Source organism: Staurois parvus, unplaced genomic scaffold (genome assembly GCF_062004578.1).
Source record: "Staurois parvus isolate SC_StPar_1 unplaced genomic scaffold, SC_StPar_1.0 ptg002140l, whole genome shotgun sequence".
In the NCBI taxonomy this organism is placed as follows: domain Eukaryota; kingdom Metazoa; phylum Chordata; class Amphibia; order Anura; family Ranidae; genus Staurois; species Staurois parvus.
The window spans coordinates 2,779,225-2,801,706 of NW_028319936.1; the positions used below are offsets into that span (position 1 = coordinate 2,779,225).

The 22,482-nt window shown below is 47.2% G+C and overlaps 1 protein-coding gene across 1 annotated transcript in view; it reads left to right on the plus strand.

The window, feature by feature from the left end:
* STPG1 (sperm tail PG-rich repeat containing 1) overlaps nt 1–22,482 on the plus strand; it is a 196,003-nt gene that overhangs the window by 62,138 nt on the left and 111,383 nt on the right. The window contains exon 3 of the mRNA XM_089665192.1: nt 13,537–13,658. Coding sequence (XP_089521318.1) covers nt 13,537–13,658 — 122 coding nt within the window. The remainder of the gene's footprint in view (nt 1–13,536; nt 13,659–22,482) is intronic.

Consider the following 22,482-nt stretch of genomic DNA (forward strand, 5'->3'; position numbering starts at 1 on the left):
CCTGAAACATTTTCTCCTCAGAGGAGCCTATCCTGCCTCCACCTAACAACTGTACATGTATTTTCTCCATTGGCTCATCCTCCACAGTTATTACCTTTTGCATCACTTGACCCTCCCATTTTAGATTGTAAGCTCTAACGAGTATGGCCCTTTGATTCCTCCTGTATTCAATTGTATTGTAACTGTAGTGTTTGTCCTCACATTGTAAATAACTGCTCAAACTGTTGGCGCTATTTAAATCCTGTATAATAATAATAAAAAAAAGCTAAAGCCCTCAATTTCACCAGTGGCAAAACAGTTTTAATAGTAATGCTCAGCAGTAAAGTGTGAATGGGCCCATAATGACAGCTAGCAACATGTTTTTTTTTATCAAACTCTGTGTAAACCCTGGCCTTTGTTGGCTGTATTGAAATTTGTGTACTCACTGTGGTTGGTTGATTTATTGGAGATTTTTTTCTGTCCTCATACACTGCTCAAAAAAATGAAAGGAACACTTTTTAATCAGAGTATAGCATCAGGTCAGTTAAACTCCTGGGATTTTTATCTGGTCAGTTAAGTAGCAGAAGGGGTTGTTAATCAGTTTCAGCTGCTTTGGTGTTAATGAAATTAACAACAGGTGCACTAGATGGGCAACAATGAGACAACCCCCAAAACTGGAATGGTTTTATAGGTGGAGGCCACTGACATTCTTTTCCCTACTCATCTTTTCTGACTGTTTTTCACTAGTTTTGCATTTGGTTATGGTCAGTATCACTACTGGTAGCAAGAGGCGATACCTGGACCATACAGAGGTTGCACAGGCAGTTCAACTCCTCCTAGATGGCACATCAATACATGCTATTGCCAGAAGGTTTGCTGTATCTCCCAGCACAGTATCAAGAGCTTAAAAGGACCGTAGAAGGTCCTTAACCCATCAGTGGACAGGCATCTGTTTTTTTGTGCAAGGATGAGCAGGATGAGCACTGTCAGAGCCCTACAAAATGACCTCTAGCAGGGCACTGGTGTGAATGTCTCTAACCAATCAGAAACAGACTTCATGGGGGTGTCCTGAGGGCCCAACATCCCCTAGTGGGCACTGTGCTCACTGCCCTGCACCATAGAGCTCGATTGGCATTTGCCATTGAACACCAGAATTGGCAGGACCGCCACTGGCCCCCTGTGCTTTTCACAAATGAGAGCAGGTACACCCTGAGCACATGTGTCAGACATGAAAGGGTCTCAAGAAGCCGCAGAGAATGTTATGCTGCCTGTAACATCTTTCAGCATTACTGTTTTGGTGGTGGGTCAGTGATGGTCTGGGGAGGCATATCCATGGAGGGATGCACAGACCTCTACAGGCTAAACAATGGCACTCTGACTGCCATTAGGTATCAGGATGAAAGACTAAAATCATGCCCCCCATCTAAATTTGTCCCACCCCTTCCTATTTAGGACCCACCCCTTCATTTGTAAACTCAGCCCCTTCCACTTTAGGCTCCACCTCTTCCTATTACAGCTCCACCCCAGGAGATGGCCAGAAACTGCGGACAGAATACAGGAGACGATCAGAGACTGCGGACAGGATACAAGAGACGGCCAAAGCCTGCCGACAGGATACAGGAGAGGGTCCCCACAACCCCTCCCCTTGCATCAGGGTCCGCAAAGTTTCCCCTCCTTAAATCAGGGTCTCCAGAGTTCTCCCTCAACATTAGGGTCCAAAAAGCCCCCCCAATAAATCAGGATCCTCCTTTAAATTATGTTCTCCAGAGTCCCCCAACCTTATGTCCATCAGGGTCCTCATAGTCAGGCCCGGACTGGGACAAAAAATAGACCCGGGCATTTTAGACTGAGCAGCCAATTTCCAGGAGAGGGGGATGCAAGGGCATTCGTGGAGGCAGTTGGTGACGGATGTTCACAGAGTCAATCCTCTGCACTGTAATATAAAGGGGCACTGTGGTATAAAGGGGACTGCACTGTAAAGGGGCACTGTATTGATTACAGTGCCCTTTACAGCGCAGTCCCCTTTATATCACAGTGCCTCTTTACATTACAGTGCCCCTAGAGATCTAATCACAGTGCCCCCTGTATATTCAAAGAGATGGCCCAATCCAACAAAGAGACATTCCCCATCCAGCAAAGAGACATCCCCATATAGCAAAGAGACAGCTCAGCCCAGCAAAGAGACATCCCCATATAGCAAAGAGACTTGCCAATCCACAAAGAGATGGGATGTCTCTGCTGGACAGCGATGTCTCTTTGCTGGATGGGGATGTCCCTTCTTGGACTGGGCTGTCTCTTTGCTGGATTGGGATGTCTCTTTGATGGACCCAACTGGACAAAGAGACAACTCAGTCTAGCAAAGAGACATCCCCATCCAGCAAAGAGACAGCCCAATCCAGAAAAGAGACATTACCATTCAGCAAAGAGATATCACAGTCCAGCAAAGACAGCTTTGTCCAGCAAAGAGACTTCCTGCCCAGCAAAGAGACAGCCCATTCAGCAAAGAGACAGCTCATCCAGCAAAGAGACAGCTCATCCAGCAAAGAGACATCCTGCCCAGCAAAGAGACAGCTCATCCAGCAAAGAGACATCTTGCCCAGCAAAGAGACAGCCACATCCAGCAAAGAGACAGTCCGTCCAGCAAAGAGACAGTCCGTCCAGCAAAGAGACAGTCTGTCCAACAAAGAAACAGCTCAACCAGCAAAGTGACAGCCAGTCCAGCAAAGAGACAGCCAGTCCAGCAAAGAGACAGCTTGTCCAGGAAAGAGACAGCCCATCCAGCAAAGAGACAGCCATCCAGCAAAGAGACAGCCCATCCAGCAAAGAGACACCCGTCCAGCAAAGAGACAGCCCCATCTAGCAAAGAGACAGCCCATCCATCAAGAAGACAGCCCATCCAGAAAAGAGAGCCCATCCAGCAAAGAGACAGCCCATCCAGCAAAGAGACAGCCCTCCCAGCAAGAGACAGCCAGCATATCCAGCAAAGAGCCTGTTGAGCAGAGAGACAGCCTGCCCAGCAAAGAGACAGCCTGCCTATCCAGCAAAGAGCCTGTTGAGCAAAGAGACAGCCCATCCAGCAAAGAGACAGCTCGTTCCAGCAAAGAAACAGCCCATCCAGCAAAGAGACAACCCCATATAGCAAAGAGACAGCCCATCTAGCAAAGAGACAGCCCATCCAGCAAAGAGACAGCCTATCCAGCCAAGAGCCTGTTGAGCAAAGAGACAGCCCATCCAGCAAAAAGACAGCTTGTTCCAGCAAAGAGACAGCCCATTCCAGCAAAGAGACAGCCCATCCAGCAAAGAGACAGCCCATCAAGCAAAGAGACAGCTTATTCCAGCAAAGAGACAGCCCCATATAGCAAAGAGACACCCCATCCAGCAAAGAGATTGCCCTTGCAATCTGCAGCAGGTGTAATTTCAATGCTATCGACACCCCAAACACAGGCTGCAAACTCAGTATGTTTGCCTGCACCAAATCACATGGTACAAAACTACCATGCAATCCAGTTGTAGTGTGTTTACAACATACTTCATGCACAACTTTGGTGTGTTTTGAGCCCATTAAAAATGAATGGGCTCAAATTGTGCTGCACTAAATCGCATGTGAATTGCACTGGAATGTGGTGCACTTCCTGGGCAATTCATAGTGTTAACCAGGGGTGTATCTACGGGGGTCGCAAGGGTCGCAATTGTGACCCGGCCCCATTCTGCTGGGGGCCCATGATGCCTGGATAGGAGTTGGGGGTGTGGTTGAATATAGAGTAACCAATCTCTCCACTGAATGCTGGCAGAGGGAGTGGAGGAAAAGCTGGCATTCAGCAGCTGCAAGAGGAACATGAAGAGATTGGTTCCTCTATATGCAGCTGTCCCTGCTGCTCCTCCTATTCAGCTTTTTTCTGCTGCTCCTCATGTGCTCTCTAGTCCCCCTGAGCTCCTTCCTGGCCCCCCCCTTGTCCCCCCCAGTTCTGCCGGGTTCCCCCCTCCCCTCTCCTGCCAGCTGCTGTGGGGGATTTGTCAGGATGAAGAGTAGCAAAGGGGGCTGGTAAATGTGTCATTTACCGTCTCCTTTGTTTTCTGAATAGAGAGTCAGTGATCCGTACCGATCACTGACTCTATCCATTCATAACTGAAACATAGTAAACTATTTACTAGTTTCAGTTTGTGAATGGACAGCAGCAGACTGTACAGAGCTATTTCTGTCCATTCAGTGCTGCTAAGGCTGCAGAGATGGAGATTGAGGGCTGTGTTCTCAGTCTCCTTTCCTTGTCTCAAAGGTGGAATATTAGAGGTCTGTTTAGACCCCTGCATATCTCACCAAAGCTCCCCAAATTGTAAAAAATTATTGAAAAAAAAGGTAAAAATAAAATACCACAAATAAAATAAAGCTACTGACACCAGTGGCGAAACTACAGGTCACACTGGGAACTACTGGACCCTGGCATTCCAGGGGCCCTTCATGGTTTCTTGCACCGAGGCCTCTGAGGGCTCTAGTTACACCACTGGTGTGAACCTAGGCTTAATGCTGCTGAAGAGCTTTTTTTTTTTCAAAGTGGCTTATGGGAGTGGTAAATAATAACTTAAACAGTCCCTGTCAGGTCCCTAAACAAATGCAAACAGCAATTTCCCGGCATTAGAAGAAGTGGTATACTTGCCTCACTGGTGGACCATGTCCCCTACCTTACCTCTAGTGCTACAATCTTCATAAGACACTTTGGCCTTCAGCGCTCCTGGCAGTGTCAGATGCTTGCGCACCCTGTATGCTGTGGTTCTTCTAACCCTGCATCACTGCTCTGTCCGGTAGCAATCAGGATGCAACCACGGCATGCTGTGGGAGACACAGATATCTAACAATCCCAGAGGTTTTGAATACCAAAATGTCATAGAGGCTGCAGCAAAACATGAACCATCGGAGAGGTGTGTATACCACCTCTCCCATTGTACGAGATTGCCATTTCCATTTGCTTAGTGACCTGATAGAGTCTTGAGAAAATTGATGTCATATGGTGGTAGTGCTGGAGGGAATATTTTCCCACACATACTTGGCTTCCAATCTGCTAATCCTATAGAGGAAAACTACCCTGTGCCATTTTGTTGTCTTTTTCTGCTTACATTGAGCAATGGTTAAACAACAAGTTATTTGAATGTGAAACAATACAATTTCTGTATGGATATTGTGACACTAACATGTGCTGTGAATGTTACTAGGATCCCTTTTAGTAATACATTTCATCTTATTTTTTTTTTTTATTCCACCTGCTTATAGTATCATGCCATTCATTTTTTGAAGTGCTTGACAACTGGAATGTAAATCACTTTGACACAATTTCCATCTCTAAACATTTGCTTCTGGCAAAAAATGACTCCAAAAGAGAGTGTCTTATATTTAGTATATTATTTCCTACTTGTCACTAGAGGGCAGGGTTGAACCAAATGTGGCCCCAAGTTGAAACTAAAGAAAAAATTTCAGTATGTTTATAGTGACAAGAATGTGACATTATGATTTATCAAGTTCAGCTAAACAGAACATTTTAGAGTCGCAGAACACCCCGTAGGGAAAGATAAGTATTTGAATTCAACCTTTCCTCTATTTATACCTCTTGCTCTCCAGCTATTGTTCCTACAGCCAGCCTGTTATGAGCAGAATTTTAGCATGGGTCATTTCTTGTATATGTTTTGTTCTCTGACCGAGTTAACACAGTCAGATGTTATCAGCAGATCACAAATTGCAGAGGTGCAATAAGCAAAAAATTATATTATGATTTACATACCTGAAAACAATTCATTAATATTAAAACAAACATGCAAAAGTGTGTCGAAAGACATGAGTTGAGGGCAAATCTCTCCAGTGGTAATGAAGACAGAAAAACTCATCTCGACTGTACTGAAAAAAAATATATATATACATGAAGTTGGATTTGGATTTAAAATCAGAAGCCTGTCAGTATAATACTTAGTAAATTGGCCCCAAGATTATTTACTTTATATTTAGATGTGTTCCTGGGTGACCCAAATCACAAGGCACTCTAAAAAGCAAATACTGACACATCCTCTAACCTTTCTTTTTGTATTAACAATTTTTATTGATTTTCACATATATACATATACAAAGAACACGTTGAAAGAGAACAAAATAAAAAGAAGGAACACATCGATGGTAAAATCTGAATGGTTACAAACATAATAACGTCACATAGCTACAGTGGGGAGGCTCTCAGAACAGTACAGTTGGAGAAAGGTGGGAAGGGGAGAAATTATCCCATGGGTGCCACACTGTCTCAAACACAGCTGTCGAGCCGGAATGTAAAGCAGTCAGGTATTCCATCTGTCGTACATCAGCAATAATTTTAAACAAAGTGGACATCGAGGGCGGTATAGCGGATAAGCAACACATAGGAACGCTTCTTCTGGCCGCAATAAAAATATGTGTGGAAAGTTTCCTGGACACCTTGGGAAGACCTGGGAACGGCAAGCCCAATAAAAAGTATAGAGGCTAAAAAGGGAGAGAGGTATGCAATAACAATTGTAAAAAAGACAAAAGCTCTTCCCAAAAAGGGACAATGGATCTACAAGTCCAAAAAATGTGGAAGAGGGAGCCAAAGTCTTTCCCACAACGCCAGCAGGCAGGAGAAGCATTCGGGTTAAAAGCATGAATAACCTCAGGGGTTTTGTACCACAACATCAAAACTTTGTATGTATTCTCTTTATAAACCACACAGACAGAGGATTTAGATGCGTTTTCCCAAATGTTCTTCCACTGTGGTAGATCAATGTCACATTGTAGAAACTGGGACCACTTGCACATGTAATGGTGAGTGTCGTTAGAGAGGAGGGTAGCGTCCATTAAGAGTTTATATGTTTTGGAAATTATATGTGGGCCCTGTATACATAGACGCTCAAAGGGCGAAGGTTTCCCAAGAGTCAAAGTGGGGGACATGGTGGAGAAAAAATGGCGTAGCTGAAGATATATATAAAAATGTTGGGAGGGCAGATCCTTTTTCTGGAGGTATGAGAATGGTTGCAACTTCTGAGTAATAGGGTGTACTAGATGGCGCAATTGGAAAAACCTGGCCTTTACCCAAGGGAGCAACCGGGACACGACCAAACTATCTGGAAGATTGGGATTAAAGAGAATATTAGTGGGGTTTGTTAGAGAATTCGTAGAATTTCTGCCTAACCCAGAGGAGAGATTTTGTGGACTTACAAGCATCGAGGGTTTTGATTTGGTCATGTCGAGAGGTCACTTTATACAGCCGAGGAATAGACGGCTTTGCGAGAAGTCTATGTTCAGCTAGGGTTAACTGGCAAACTAGGGTAATCCTGGCATGCTCTGAGGATTTCTTCAGGCGAGAACCCATGGAGATACAAAGACCTTGAAATACCGCCTTGTGGGCTTCCCATACGGTCGAGGTAGATGGAACAGAGCCTACATTGTGTTGAAAATACAGATCAAGTCCCTGTGAGAGCTCAGCACGGAGATGTTCCGTGGTCAAAAAGGACTCATTGAGATGCCAATGGCCTGATTTTGGCATAACATTGGGGAATAATAAATTTAAGGTCAGGGAGGCGGGGGAGGGGAAGGGACGGGGGTAAGGGGGGAAAGGGGGGGGACACTGTAGAGAAGCATCAAGCAGGCAAGTCGCTGGAACGAGAAGGACGAGGACGTTGAAAGTATGTGAAAGACGCTTCCGGCCCCTACGACCTGGTGTCCAAATCTTGTCGGGGGTAGCGGAAGGACGAGATGGAGAAGGCGATAATGAGGAATTGTCTTCAGGCAGAGGAGGTAGTCCCAATTGCTTCAGGAAGGAGTCCGCCTCAAAAAGATCTCGTAGAGAAACTTGGGAATTATCTTTGGAGACGACCAACCTGAAGGGAAAACACCAGCGATAGGGGACACGGTGGTGCTGGAGATGCGTGGTGAGTGGCTCCAGTGTTCGCCGTTTAGCCAGGGTAATCGGAGAGAGATCACAGAAGAGCTGAAGCCAGTCCCCTTTAAATTCCAGGGACGAGATGTTGCGTACAGAAGCTAACAAGGCTTCCTTGCTCTCAAAAAAGTGAAAGCAGATGATGACATCACGTGGTCTGGTGCCGTCAGCAGGTCTGGGACCGAGCGATTGGTGGGCCCTGTCCATGCGCCAATCCGCTTCTAGGACCAAGGGGGCGGTTGCGGTGAAAAAGGACAGGAGATGCCGGCAGAGTTGGGAATCGGCAATAGATTCAGACATACCACGAATGCGGACGTTTTGCCGGCGTTCCCTGTTTTCCAGGTCCTCTTATTGGAGCTGAATTTGGGACATGGTGTGCTTCAGATACACATTATCTTCTTCTAAGACATGGACGTACTGCACCCATTCATCAAATTTATTCTCCAATTGATTTGCACGTTCCACAATTTGCGCTATTTCTCCCCAAAGATCCAAAGCCAACTTGCTCACTTCAGCGGATATAGTGGCGGTAATATTGCGTAAAAAAGCCTGCAATTTTTCCTCCAGCACAGATATCGTGAGAGTATTAGTATAAGGCAGCACAGGAGGATTGGCAGAAGCAGGTGGTGGAGGGCTCAGCGGAGAGTGCACCACCGCCCCCCACTGGGGGTCCGCCGAAGCTCGGCTGCATTGCAGAGGCAGCTGCTGCAGTACCTCCGGCCACCACTGGGGGTCCGCCGGAGCTCAGCCGCGGGATCGCGGCCGAAATTGAGGCCGGGGATTGCGGCCTATGGAGGAACCGCTGCAGCGGTGACGGCCGTGGCTCATGTGGCGGCAGGGAAGGGGGCTTCTAGCGCCCGATTTTCCCCATGAGGAGGCTGGGGTCTGCTGACCTCGGTGCCCCGCTGATATGACTCACCCAGGGACGCCTGTGGAGCAGCGATGCGCCGTGGGTGAGTTTCTAGGGCCGGGAGAGGAGCGGAGCTCAGGAAGATGCGGCCATCAGGGTTCCCGGCCGTGCATGCGTCCCCCCCTCTAACCTTTCTATTGGACAGTAAGGCCAGAAAACATGAGGAGCCAATAAGAACATGTAAAAGGCAAAGTCAGCTTTTGCTAGGAGCAATGTCTGGTATATCCATCACCAATTTTAGGACCACTAAAGCTATGTGCTCTCTTGTGCTGATGGGATTATGCAGCTTGCTTTCAGGTGCATTCTGCTTGCATTTTAGATCAGACTGAGAGGCATCTGGGATTATTCACAGTTCAGTGAGAGGTGCATTTGAGCTGTATGTTGGTAGGTATTCAGCTGCAGTTTACCTGCCGAACTGAAGTTGGCACTGTGCCTTATCTTCAGACTGGAAGGAGATCATTGAGGACTAATTTACTCTCAGTTGTAGCACTATCCCCTTAGGGGCAGCTGGATTTGATTTGGGTCTCCCTATGCTCTGCACAGCCAGGCAACACGCATTTGCTCACTGGAGTCAAACAACAGTCCTTGAGATTTGTTTTGTGATTTCATTAAGGGGTCAAGAACGTGGATGGGGTCTAGGGGTATATGGGATGCCCAAGGATCTGCAGAACTTGAGGACAAACCCCTTAGCAACTATGTTCAAAAATGTGGCGCCAAACACTCCTTGAGGTACCTCCTCAGACCCTGGATAATTCCTCCTCTTCACCCAGCTGCCTGGGTATCCCTCAGTAAGAAGGCCCAAGAGCTGTTAATTTAGAACAGTCCCAGATGAGAAGCTAGTTGGGTCTTGCACCTGACTGCCGTCTGACCTTATCTGTTATGGGGGGGGAGGGGTGTAAGAGTACTCACACTGTCCTCTCCTGTTAGCTTGGTGGATTGGTGGCTGCCCTCAGGCCTTATGCTGGGCTGGCTCCTTCAATGCTACACAGACTGTCCTCCCTGGGAGACATTGAGGCAGTGGAAATCCTCTTTTTTAGCAACTTGCCTGTAGGTGGACTCCCCTTCCTGGGCCCCCTCCCAGGCTCTACACTTCAGCCCTCCTCAATCCATTTTCTTCCTGACACTACACACCTCCTCCCAAACTCTGGCACATTTGAGGGTTGCTCTGGTCACCATGCCCACCCTCTTGCCAGGGGATGGGCCAGGATCCTTTAATCATGCAGATCTGGGCCTCCTCCCCTCCTCTATCCCTCCTCCAGAAAGCTCTTAGGTTTCTGGAGAGGTGGGAGGGCTCCAGAAGCCCTGACCTCTTAGAGCCTCCCAGCCTATCCTGAGGTAACCTCACTACCTCACTCCCAGGCCGACTCATCCCGGCCGACTCATCCCCAGGCTGCTACTAAGCCTCTATCTAATAGATACTATCTGACTAAGCTGGAGGGCGTTACACAGGTATCACAGTGTGATAATGTAATACAGTAACCCCTCCAGGGGAAGTGCTCCTCAGGCATTCTGTGGGCTGTAAGTGCATGTTATATTACTACTGGAAAGTGCCTTGTGGATAAACATTGTTTTCTCTGCCTGAAGACCTTTATTGCTCTGCAAAATATGTATTACAATTGCTTCTTTTGCCTTGTTTGTGCTTATTCAGTTTCTACAATATAAACAATGTTAAATCACAATGGACTACAAGTGTAGTGATGTCACCATACTTGTGCTTCATTAAAGTCTACGTGTCCCTTATGGTGGCAGATGGAACTTGCAGTCTTTCCATTCACATATCCCCTTGAATCATTGATGTGACTGCTCAGGCAGAGCCATGCAGAATTAAAAAAAAAAAAAACAGGTGTGTGCAAGGAGAAGAATCAAGTGATTCAAGTACGTGGGGGACGGGGGGCTGGGGAATATGACCATGTTTCATATTACACCCTAAAAATAGGTGTATCATGAAACATGGTCAGAAGGGTGAACTATTCTCTTAATATAGATTGCCTTATTGCCTGCTGTTTCCATGAGGAATGCAGTCTACAGTTTCTGACAAATTATACACATAGGTAGACATGTATGATATAGGTAGACATGTAATATGTTACAGAAAAGAATGTGCTACTGAGATTCTTTTTTTCTTAACTCCAAAAATATCAGTTCATGATTTAAAAGCTAGCGTCGGAGCAATATCCAGTGCTAATTCAGTTTTACCAATGCCTGTAGCTGAATAGTAGATCTGTAAAGCATTATGATCCACATATTTGAAAAACTAGATATTCTTTCAACCAGTGCCTACAGGTAAAGGTGAAATAATGAATAAAAAAGGATGGAAGGCAATTTTGCTTTTCAATAAACATATCAATAAATGTACTGGTGTCCCATTAAAAAAGTAACCTTTGGCCCCAGAAGTTGGTATTGCCCCCTTTTGCAGAAATTACTTGTAGACATTTTGTATAACTGCCCAACAGAAGCTGACATCGACTTGGCCACAACTCTACCATGCAAATTTCCTTATTTGTAAATTTTTTTGTGGGGTTCTTTGCATGAACTGCAAATTTGAAATCCTCCCAAAACATTTCAAAGGGATTTAAATCAGGGCTTCGATTAGGTTAGTCCATAACCCCCCATTTCTTCTTTTTCAGCCATTCCATGATATATTTCCTAGTGTGCTTCAGATTATTATCATGTTGAATGTTTCATTTCTGGTTTAATTTCAACTTTTAGATAGATGGCCACACATCCTTATTAAGTGTAGCAAGTAAATGAATAAACATCCCAGTAATGCTATTACTAGGCTGCAGCTAGAGGGAGCTCTAATGATTTGTAGTGTGACATCATGAGACTAACAAGCTCACATTAAAGTTGGACTGCAAGTGAGCAACATGTGTTTTCTGTCTCCTCTTTAAATACAGGCTAATCACACTTTATTCATGCTATCTTTGTTCAGTTTTCTGTTTGTTCTGACACTCTCTATTTAGTATCCTATATGTTAGTAATGATAATTCTCTAATACAGATTGATGCGCTTTTCCATGTCGCCTGCTCTGCCACTATAAAGAGAATAATTATCTGTATAATGTGAATCTTTTCTGTTTTGCACTTTAATTTTAGAATGCAAGTGAGCAACATGTGTTTTCTGTCTCTTCTTTAAATACAGATACTGCAGGCAACATCTTTGTCATACCTCACTCAGATCACTGATAATCCTGTAACACAAGCACATTTTGATATGATGTCAAATTCTTAGTTGAATAGTTTACTACAAGCTGTCCAGGCCTTGAAGCAGGAAATAAATCCCAAACCATAACATTCCTACCACCATACTTCACAGTTAATATAAGGTTCTTCTATTGAAATGCTGTCTTTGGTGGACCCCAAACATTTCTTCAGTTACTGTGGCCAAACAGATTTCTTTGGTTCATCATTCTATCCAAAAGGTCTGGTATTTTTCAATATGTTCAGCGGATAGCTGTATGTTCTTTTTGTACAGCAAATGGCTTTTCCTGGTACTCCTCCCAGGCAAGTTATGTTGGTGCAATCACTTTCTGAATGCAGATGCATGCACTTTGACACCAACTGTTGTAAGAGTTACCTGCAGATCTCCAATCAAATTTTGAGGTTCATGGATAATTTTTTTAAGCATCAGACTGTCAGCTCTTGAGCTGAATTGGCTGGTCTGACCAGTACTGGAAAAATTTGCGTTTTTTGTAATCTCTGCCACTTGTAGATTATTTTCCCTACAGTGGAATAATTGATTTAATATCTTTTTACATTTCTCACATCCACAAATCTTTTGACCTTTGCACGATGATACCACACACATCAATAGTAAAGAGAACATTAGAGTCTAGATCTCTGAGGCTCCACCTGCGTACTTCCTAATGAGGATCTTATCATTAGCACCTGATTTGAAACAGAACTCTCACAGAGTCCCTCAGCTGTCGCCGTATTCAGAGCCTTCCAAAGGCCCTTCAGCCTCTTCCCCATAAGCGCCTTCTTTATCCTACCGACACCAGGGCAAACTTCATTCCAATGTCGCCATTAATGCAGGGGCATTATTTCTTCCAGGCAACACAGGCATTTTTTTCTTCCAAACAAAGCAAGGGCATTTTTTCCACCCACCAAGAAGGGCACCTTTTCCTTGAACACTACCCACAAGGGAACATATTTTGCCATGGTTAGCCCCATATTTTGCTTAGACACACTATGTGCACTATTTAAATCCTTTAATTGCTCTACATTAAGTGGAACACAACTATTGCCTCTAGATAATTGACACTTCAGATTTTTTTTTCTGTCTGATGGTGCATATTGTTGGAATACAATGTTCTTGTATTCTGTGGAACAACAACGGTACATAAGTATTCAGTAGGGATATATTCATCAACCAGTAGATGGCAGTGTTTATATGTTTGTACCTGCATCTATGGTACTGTAAACTCTGTCTTTTCTCTAAAATAAAGTTTCCTGTTTCCTGGTTGCAGTGAAGCAAGCAGAAAAGCACATGTAGACTGTACACTGTTTGTTCTGTAGGACTAAATACAGAATTTCTAACACATATTTAACATTTACAAATGTCATATGATATAATTTATGTAGTAGATACAATACCATAAAATGTATTCATATATGACCATATAATCTAGCCAACAATGATTTGTGTATATTTTGCAATAACAGTTGCACTTTTAGATTTTATTTTCTTATGTGTTCTTATGTGTTCTTATTCTGGTTTTTAAAGGGCTGGAAATACCTATCACTCCTTCCTCAATTCCTACGAAATACCAAACTGTGTTTATTGCTGAGTCAGAAAAGAAAGGTTTCAACTCCAGATCACTGCGATTTTCTTACAGTCTAAATCAGGTAACAGTAAGATACTTTTAGTATAGCTATGTTCATATTTAAGGATGCAGAGTTCACTGCTTCAGTACTAATTGCGTTTTCATAAAACAGTAACACATTGGTATGTCTGGATAGAATTTAAGGCGTTTCTATTTGTATATCAATTAATATTATTAAAGGTCAACTGAATTCAAAAGAGATATGTCTGTTTATGTTGTCACAAGTCACATGCTGGCTTTTTATAGCTCATCCAATCTTTATTGGTAAGATGTCTTCATAAGAATTCCTAGGGGTCAATTTACACCACTCATTGAAGAGGGATCTGCGGTAGATTACATTCAGAGGGCATTTGGCAGGCAGTGAGGAGGCAATTCTGCCTTCTCACTGCCTGTTTTAACCTTTAAAAACCTGCACCACAGTGCCGTAACTCCACTTGAATGGGTTGCGCCAGGAGGATAATTTTGCCATGCCTCAAGCAAAGCAGCATGTGTGCATAACCATGCTTGGTGGAAGGGGGGGGGCAGTGGCTGGGGTTGGGGCTGGCAAAAATGTGGCTCAACTCCCTGTTTTTATAGGCCACCAACCACAAGTGTAAACAAGCCTATTTATGTCCAAGGGCTTTGATCAAAACTAAACCAGGTGGTAATTTATTATTATATAAAACATCTGGGGAGTCCAGCCTTGAGACAGTAACTAGGCTTTATGGTAGAGTAAAGGCAAAAACTACTGTGGGGAAGTCTTGAAGTTTCATGTGAAATCTATCACAGCATTCTCTACTCAGAAAAGAAATATTAAATTTAGGTGGAGCTTGCCTTTTAGGTTTGCTAACTTTTTATTAATGAAAATTAAGACAGTCGATAGCTTCCTAGTAAGATTTTGTCCTTATATTGTCTTTTCACAATCTGCCAATGCCAAAGCCAAATCCAATATATCTGCATATTTGTTTAAAGCCAACATTATGTTTTGCCAAATCCTACTGCTCCTTATTGGTTCAAGTATTAGAAATATCTTACCAGAATAGCATACTGTTTCAAAAATATGCTTATACCCTGTGTTGCTAATTAGTGTTGCTCTGATTGTATGAAAAAGCTTGCCTGATGCACATTTGAGGACATCGGAACAAATATGGCAAACCATCTGTTGTTAATGGCAGGGAGTTGGTGCACACAGTATTCAGGCAGTATTCTATGATGGGCACACAAAAGGGCAGGCAGAGTTGAGGCAGATTTGCAACTGGCAGTTAATGTAGCGTATAGACAGTAAAATAATCATATGCCAGGTAGTAACCAAAATAATAACTAGGATCACAGAATCAGGGGCTGAAATTTATTCAGTCCAAAAACCATTTTGCAGTTGGTAAGCAAAATGTATTAACCAAAATTATCACTATAAAAAACCTATGACTAATGGCTTTTTTTTAAAACTGAATTGAACACCAGTTTCCCATCTCCTGTATGAAATGCCCGCCCACTAAATTTCCATATTTTTTACTTTTCTTACTGACAGAGGTGTACAAATCTCAAGGCTTTCTGAAGAGAATTAGAAATCATTTGGGTGGTAAAGCGAATAATATGAATTACTTTTTTTAAACCTGAGTTTTAATTGGACGTTTACTAGCTCAGTGATCCTTTGTATTATTTACAGTCTCATGTAACAAATTTATTTTTGTACCTAAAATAATTCCTGCATCATTTATATATGACTAGCAATTCTTTATTTCAAAGAAGAGTTCATCAATCAATCTTTCATTACAGAAAGCTGAATCAGTACTTGAGGCAACACCCTGTGACTTGCGTTTGTTCCTTATTTTTTTTTTCTTACGTTCTTAAGCAATCAGCCCTGAGGGCTAGCTACTATATTTCCAATGTTCTAAAGATACATGTAGTTTTAAGTAATCATAGATCATTCACTTGTTCAGCTTTTAATAGAAGCAGTCCTGAGAGGTTGTTGCTTCCTTCTCTAAGTATATTCAGGCTTTTTATCCATACATTTGTAGCACTACCCTCTGAGGAGTCACTAAATTTGGGTCCCCCTATAGTGCTGCACAGCCAGGCGTCACACTTTTTCCATTCAGACTTGCATCAGGAGACACAAAAAACAGTCCTTGAAGTTTTATTAGGGATGTAGGACTTGGATGGGGTAAGGGGTGTAGGGATGCCCAAGGGAATGGTAACTGAGGACAAACTTCCTGAACTATTTACAAGCCTTATAGTCAGATCTTCTCTCCTAGGATAGCTATCCAGCCTTTCCTGGTGCACCACCCCAGACCCCAGATAAATCCTCCTCTTCATCCAGCTGTCTGCAGGAATCCCTGGAAAAGGGAGTCCAAAGATGCCACTTAAGCTTTAACAGTCCCGGGTATGGAGCTAAATTCCCCACCCAAATGCTCTCTCCCCTTTTTGGTGCAGTGGGTGTAGGAGTACTCACTGAGTCCTTCTCTTGTGCTGCTGTTGGGTAGATGGCTGCTACCAGGCCTATCAGCTGGGGCGCTCCTTCCCTGCTGCCAGGTGGTCTTCTCTCAGGGGGCCAGTGAAGTCCTCAGCTTTCTTCTTTTCAAGGTCCCTCTGCTTGGAGGTGAGCCCCTTCCAGCCTGGGCTCCCTCCCAGGCTCCTGCATCTCAGCCTCAGGTCTCCTCCACTTCTCCTCCAACCCTCCTGCTACTGAGCAGGCTCCAACACATTTAAGGGTGTCCCTGCCCCTTGCTAAGACTTCTGGTGGGGATTGGCTAGGGTCCCACAAGAGTTCAGCCAGTCACTTCTCAAATCCACCCACTGCCTCTGGGGCCTTACTCCAATGCTCTAGAGCAGGGGGAAATTCCAGAGAGGCTAGCCTGCAGAGCCTCTCAGCCCTGACCATAATTTGACCCCAGTCTGGCTATTACACCTGGGCTACTGCTCAGCCACTATCTAGCTCCCCCTAGCTACCTACAGTGCTTTGAAAAAGCATTTGTACAATTTGAAATTTTCCACATTTTCACATGTTACAACTAGAGATGAGCGAAGTATTCAAAAATTCGATTCGACTGATTCGGCGAATTCGTGGAAAAATTTTGATTCGAGTCGAATATATTCGCTGCGAATTTAACTTATAAAAGGGTGTTTCTAGGCTTCAGAGAGCCTTTATATTAGTGCAGAACACTGTACCTTTAATTTAAATGCCCTTGGAGTCTGCTGGGGAAGAGAAATAATACTGACAGTCAGTATGACATGCAGATGAGTGCCGTCGATCTTAGAATCACCGCACACTTCACTCATTTGGGCAGTCACGGGGCCAAAACCAGAGTGTGGAGCCACAGTGTGGTGGTGGAGGCAGCAGCAATGGGAGGCCATACAGCACCCTATGACAAAAATGGAAACCACCAGCAGTGTGAGGAGACCTGAAAGTGGCACATGGCAGAGTGTGGCGATGGAGACAGCAGCAATGGGAGGCCGTACAGGGACCCATGACACACTCTGGACCTGGCAGCAGCATGAGGAGGCGGTACAGGGGCCCATGACAGATTACGGGCCTGGCAGCAGCATGAGGAGTTGGTACGGGGGCCCATGGCAGATTACGGGCCTGGCAGCAGCAATGGGAGGCCGTACAGGGACCCATGACACACTCTGGACCTGGCAGCAGCATGGGGAGGTGGTACAGGGGCCCATGACAGATTACGGGCCTGGCAGCAGCATGAGGAGTCGGTACGGGGGCCCATGACACACTCTGGACCTGGCAGCAGCATGAGGAGGCGGTACAGGGGCGCATGACAGATTACGAGCCTGGCAGCAGCAACTTGGGCAGGAGGACGTTCAGCTTCTGCACCGTCGGGTGCGTGCTCGCAAACTGTTGTCTCTTGGAAACGGATTCCAAGAAAGACTGCTGACGGAATCCGTGAAGAGGAGTAGCAGGAGAAGGAGCATCTGAACGAGCGGAATATGCCAACAAGCGACAACAGGGGCCCATGACAGATTACGGGCCTGGCAGCAGCATGAGGAGTCGGTACGGGGGCCCATGGCAGATTAGGGGCCTGGCAGCAGCTATGGGAGGCCCGTAATCTGCCAGCACCCTATGACAAAAAATGTAAAACACCAGCAGTGTGAGGAGACCTGAAAGTGGCACATGGCAGAGTGTGGCGATGGAGACAGCAGCAATGGGAGGCCGTACAGGGACCCATGAGAGACTCTGGACCTGGCAGCAGCATGAGGAGGCGGTATAGGGGCCCATGGCAGATTAGGGGCCTGGCAGCAGCTATGGGAGGCCCGTAATCTGCCAGCACCCTATGACAAAAAATGGAACCCACCAGCAGTGTGAGGAGACCTGAAAGTGGCACATGGCAGAGTGTGGCGATGGAGACAGCAGCAATGGGAGGCCGTACAGGGACCCATGAGAGACTCTGGACTTGGCAGCAGCATGAGGAGGCGGTATAGGGGCCCATGGCAGATTAGGGGCCTGGCAGCAGCTATGGGAGGCCCGTAATCTGCCAGCACCCTATGACAAAAAATGGAACACACCAGCAGTGTGAGGAGACCTGAAAGTGGCACATGTTTGGGGCATGATTCATGGCGGATTTAGTCAGTTGTGTCAGGAACTGGTGGTTTGAAATCCAGACTAATCCACGCCTGATTCATTTTCACAAACGTGAGTCTCTCCACACTTTGGGTGGACAGTCGTGTCCTCCGCGGAGTTGCAATACCTCCTGCCGCACTAAACACGCGCTCCGATGCCACGCTACTGGCCGGGCATGACAGCCTTTCAAGGGCAAATTCAGCTAGTTGGGGCCAAAGGTCAAGTTTCGTTGCCCAGTAGTCAAGGGGATTGTCTACCTCGGTTGGCAGGGTGCTGTCCAAGTAGGCCTAAGCCTGTTGTTTGAGGTCCTGCTCCAGGTCCACCTGATGCTGCTGCTGCTGCTGCTGCTGCGGCTGGTTATTAGTTTCCTCACTGCGCTGGTGAAGAAAGCTACTCATCATCGACTGCAGACTGAGGCAGCTGCTGCTGGTGGAGCTGCCACTGCTCCTACCACCCCACCCCTCCCCTGCTGCCATGGCAGCGGAACGCGAGCGCACAGGGCCCACAGTGTCTGAGGATGGACGCTGGCGCACAAAGGCAGAGACCAGCTGACTACATAGGTGGTTTTTATAGTACGTTATTTTGGCCTCCCTCTCAGCAGGTGTGAAAAAGGCCACCATTTTTGAACGGTAGCGAGGGTCCAACAAGGTGGACAGCCAAAAGTCATCCCTCTGTCTGATGGTTATTATTCGGCTGTCGGTACGCAAGCAAGCGAGCATGCTATGGGCCATTTGTGCCAAGGAATGCGAGGGACTCCCTGCCTCCATCTCCACAGCATACTGCCACGGTGCGTCTGGGTCCTCTGTCTCCTCTTCCTCCTCCTCTACCAGATGCTCCTGCTCCTCCACTCCTGTCCGCTGAGTGGAAAAACCACCCATTTCACTCAATAATTCCTGAGCACCAATGTCCTCCTCTACCTCCTCCTCTTCTTCCTGTCCTGCCCCCACAGGGGTCATGTGGCGTTGAGATCTGTGCGCCACGTCTACCGCACCCTGACCAGCCATTGTTAACAGCATTTGTTCCAGGACGTGCAACAGAGGAATGACGTCGTTCATCCCATAGTCCTGCCGACTCACGAATAGCGTGGCCTCCTCAAAGGGCCTGAGCAAGCGCAGGTGTCACGCATGAGCTGCCAATGGCTGACATCTCAGTTACACAGGGAGTACCTTTATCCGCTTTTAACATCAGGAAATCTGTGATGGCCTTTTGCTGTTCGTAAAGGCGGTCTAACATATGTAGGGTTGAATTCCACCTTGTTGCAACGTCACAGCATGAGGAGTCGGTACGGGGGCCCATGGCAGATTACGGGCCTGGCAGCAGCAATGGGAGGCCCGTAATCTGCCAGCACCCTATGTCAAAAAATTGAACACACCAGCAGTGTGTGAGGAGACCTGAAAGTGGCACATGGCAGAGTGTGGCGATGGAGACAGCAGCAATGGGAGGCCGTACAGGGACCCATGAGAGACTCTGGACCTGGCAGCAGCATGAGGAGGCGGTATAGGGGCCCATGGCAGATTAGGGGCCTGGCAGCAGCTATAGGAGGCCCGTAATCTGCCAGCACCCTATGTCAAAAAATTGAACACACCAGCAGTGTGAGGAGACCTGAAAGTGGCACATGGCATGAGACACTGTGGACCTGGCAGCAGCATGAGGAGGCGGTACAGGGGCCCATGGCAGATTAGGGGCCTGGCAGCAGCTATGGGAGGCCCGTAATCTGCCAGCACCCAATGTCAAAAAATTCAACACACCAGCAGTGTGAGGAGACCTGAAAGTGGCACATGGCAGAGTGTGGCGATGGAGACAGCAGCAATGGGAGGCCGTACAGGGACCCATGACAGACTCTGGACTTGGCAGCAGCATGAGGAGGCAGTATAGGGGCCCATGGCAGATTAGGGGCCTGGCAGCAGCTATGGGAGGCCCGTAATCTGCCAGCACCCTATGTCAAAAAATTCAACACACCAGCAGTGTGAGGAGACCTGAAAGTGGCACATGGCATGAGACACTGTGGACCTGGCAGCAGCATGAGGAGGCGGTACAGGGGCCCATGGCAGATTAGGGGCCTGGCAGCAGCTATAGGAGGCCCGTAATCTGCCAGCACCCTATGACAAAAAATGGAACACACCAGCAGTGTGAGGAGACCTGAAAGTGGCACATGGCAGAGTGTGGCGATGGAGACAGCAGCAATGGGAGGCCGTACAGGGACCCATGACAGACTCTGGACCTGGCAGCAGCATGAGGAGGCGGTATAGGGGCCCATGGCAGATTAGGGGCCTGGCAGCAGCTATGGGAGGCCCGTAATCTGCCAGCACCCTATGTCAAAAAATTGAACACACCAGCAGTGTGAGGAGACCTGAAAGTGGCACATGGCATGAGACACTGTGGACCTGGCAGCAGCATGAGGAGGCGGTACAGGGGCCCATGGCAGATTAGGGGCCTGGCAGCAGCTATAGGAGGCCCGTAATCTGCCAGCACCCTATGACAAAAAATGGAACACACCAGCAGTGTGAGGAGACCTGAAAGTGGCACATGGCAGAGTGTGGCGATGGAGACAGCAGCAATGGGAGGCCGTACAGGGACCCATGAGAGACTCTGGACCTGGCAGCAGCATGAGGAGGCGGTATAGGGGCCCATGGCAGATTAGGGGCCTGGCAGCAGCTATGGGAGGCCCGTAATCTGCCAGCACCCTATGTCAAAAAATTGAACACACCAGCAGTGTGAGGAGACCTGAAAGTGACACATGGCATGAGACACTGTGGACCTGGCAGCAGCATGAGGAGGCGGTACAGGGGCCCATGGCAGATTAGGGGCCTGGCAGCAGCTATGGGAGGCCCCTAATCTGCCAGCACCCTATGACAAAAAATGGAACACACCAGCAGTGTGAGGAGACCTGAAAGTGGCACATGGCAGAGTGTGGCGATGGAGACAGCAGCAATGGGAGGCCGTACAGGGACCCATGAGAGACTCTGGACGAGGTGGTATAGGGGCCCATGGCAGATTAGGGGCCTGGCAGCAGCTATGGGAGGCCCGTAATCTGCCAGCACCCTATGTCAAAAAATTCAACACACCAGCAGTGTGAGGAGACCTGAAAGTGGCACATGGCATGAGACACTGTGGACCTGGCAGCAGCATGAGGAGGCAGTACAGGGGCCCATGGCAGATTAGGGGCCTGGCAGCAGCTATGGGAGGCCCGTAATCTGCCAGCACCCTATGTCAAAAAATTGAACACACCAGCATTGTGTGAGGAGACCTGAAAGTGGCACATGGCAGAGTGTGGCGATGGAGACAGCAGCAATGGGAGGCCGTACAGGGACCCATGAGACACTGTGGACCTGGCAGCAGCATGAGGAGGCGGTACTGGGGCCCATGGCAGATTAGGGGCCTGGCAGCAGCAATGGGAGGCCCGTAATCTGCCAGCACCCTATGACAAAAAATGGAACACACCAGCAGTGTGTGAGGAGACCTGAAAGTGGCACATGGCAGAGTGTGGCGATGGAGACAGCAGCAATGGGAGGCCGTACAGGGACCCATGAGAGACTCTGGACTTCGCAGCAGCATTAGGAGGCGGTATAGGGGCCCATGGCAGATTAGGGGCCTGGCAGCAGCTATGGGAGGCCCGTAATCTGCCAGCACCCTATGACAAATAATTGAACACACCAGCAGTGTGAGGAGACCTGAAAGTGGCACATGGCATGAGACACTGTGGACCTGGCAGCAGCATGAGGAGGCGGTACAGGGGCCCATGGCAGATTAGGGGCCTGGCAGCAGCTATGGGAGGCCCGTAATCTGCCAGCACCCTATGTCAAAAAATTCAACACACCAGCAGTGTGAGGAGACCTGAAAGTGGCACATGGCATGAGACACTGTGGACCTGGCAGCAGCATGAGGAGGCGGTACAGGGGCCCATGGCAGATTAGGGGCCTGGCAGCAGCTATGGGAGGCCCGTAATCTGCCAGCACCCTATGTCAAAAAATTCAACACACCAGCAGTGTGAGGAGACCTGAAAGTGGCACATGGCATGAGACACTGTGGACCTGGCAGCAGCATGAGGAGGCGGTACAGGGGCCCATGGCAGATTAGGGGCCTGGCAGCAGCTATGGGAGGCCCGTAATCTGCCAGCACCCTATGTCAAAAAATTTAACACACCAGCATTGTGTGAGGAGACCTGAAAGTGGCACATGCCAGAGTGTGGCGATGGAGACAGCAGCAATGGGAGGCCGTACAGGGACCCATGACAGACTCTGGACTTGGCAGCAGCATGAGGAGGCGGTATAGGGGCCCATGGCAGATTAGGGGCCTGGCA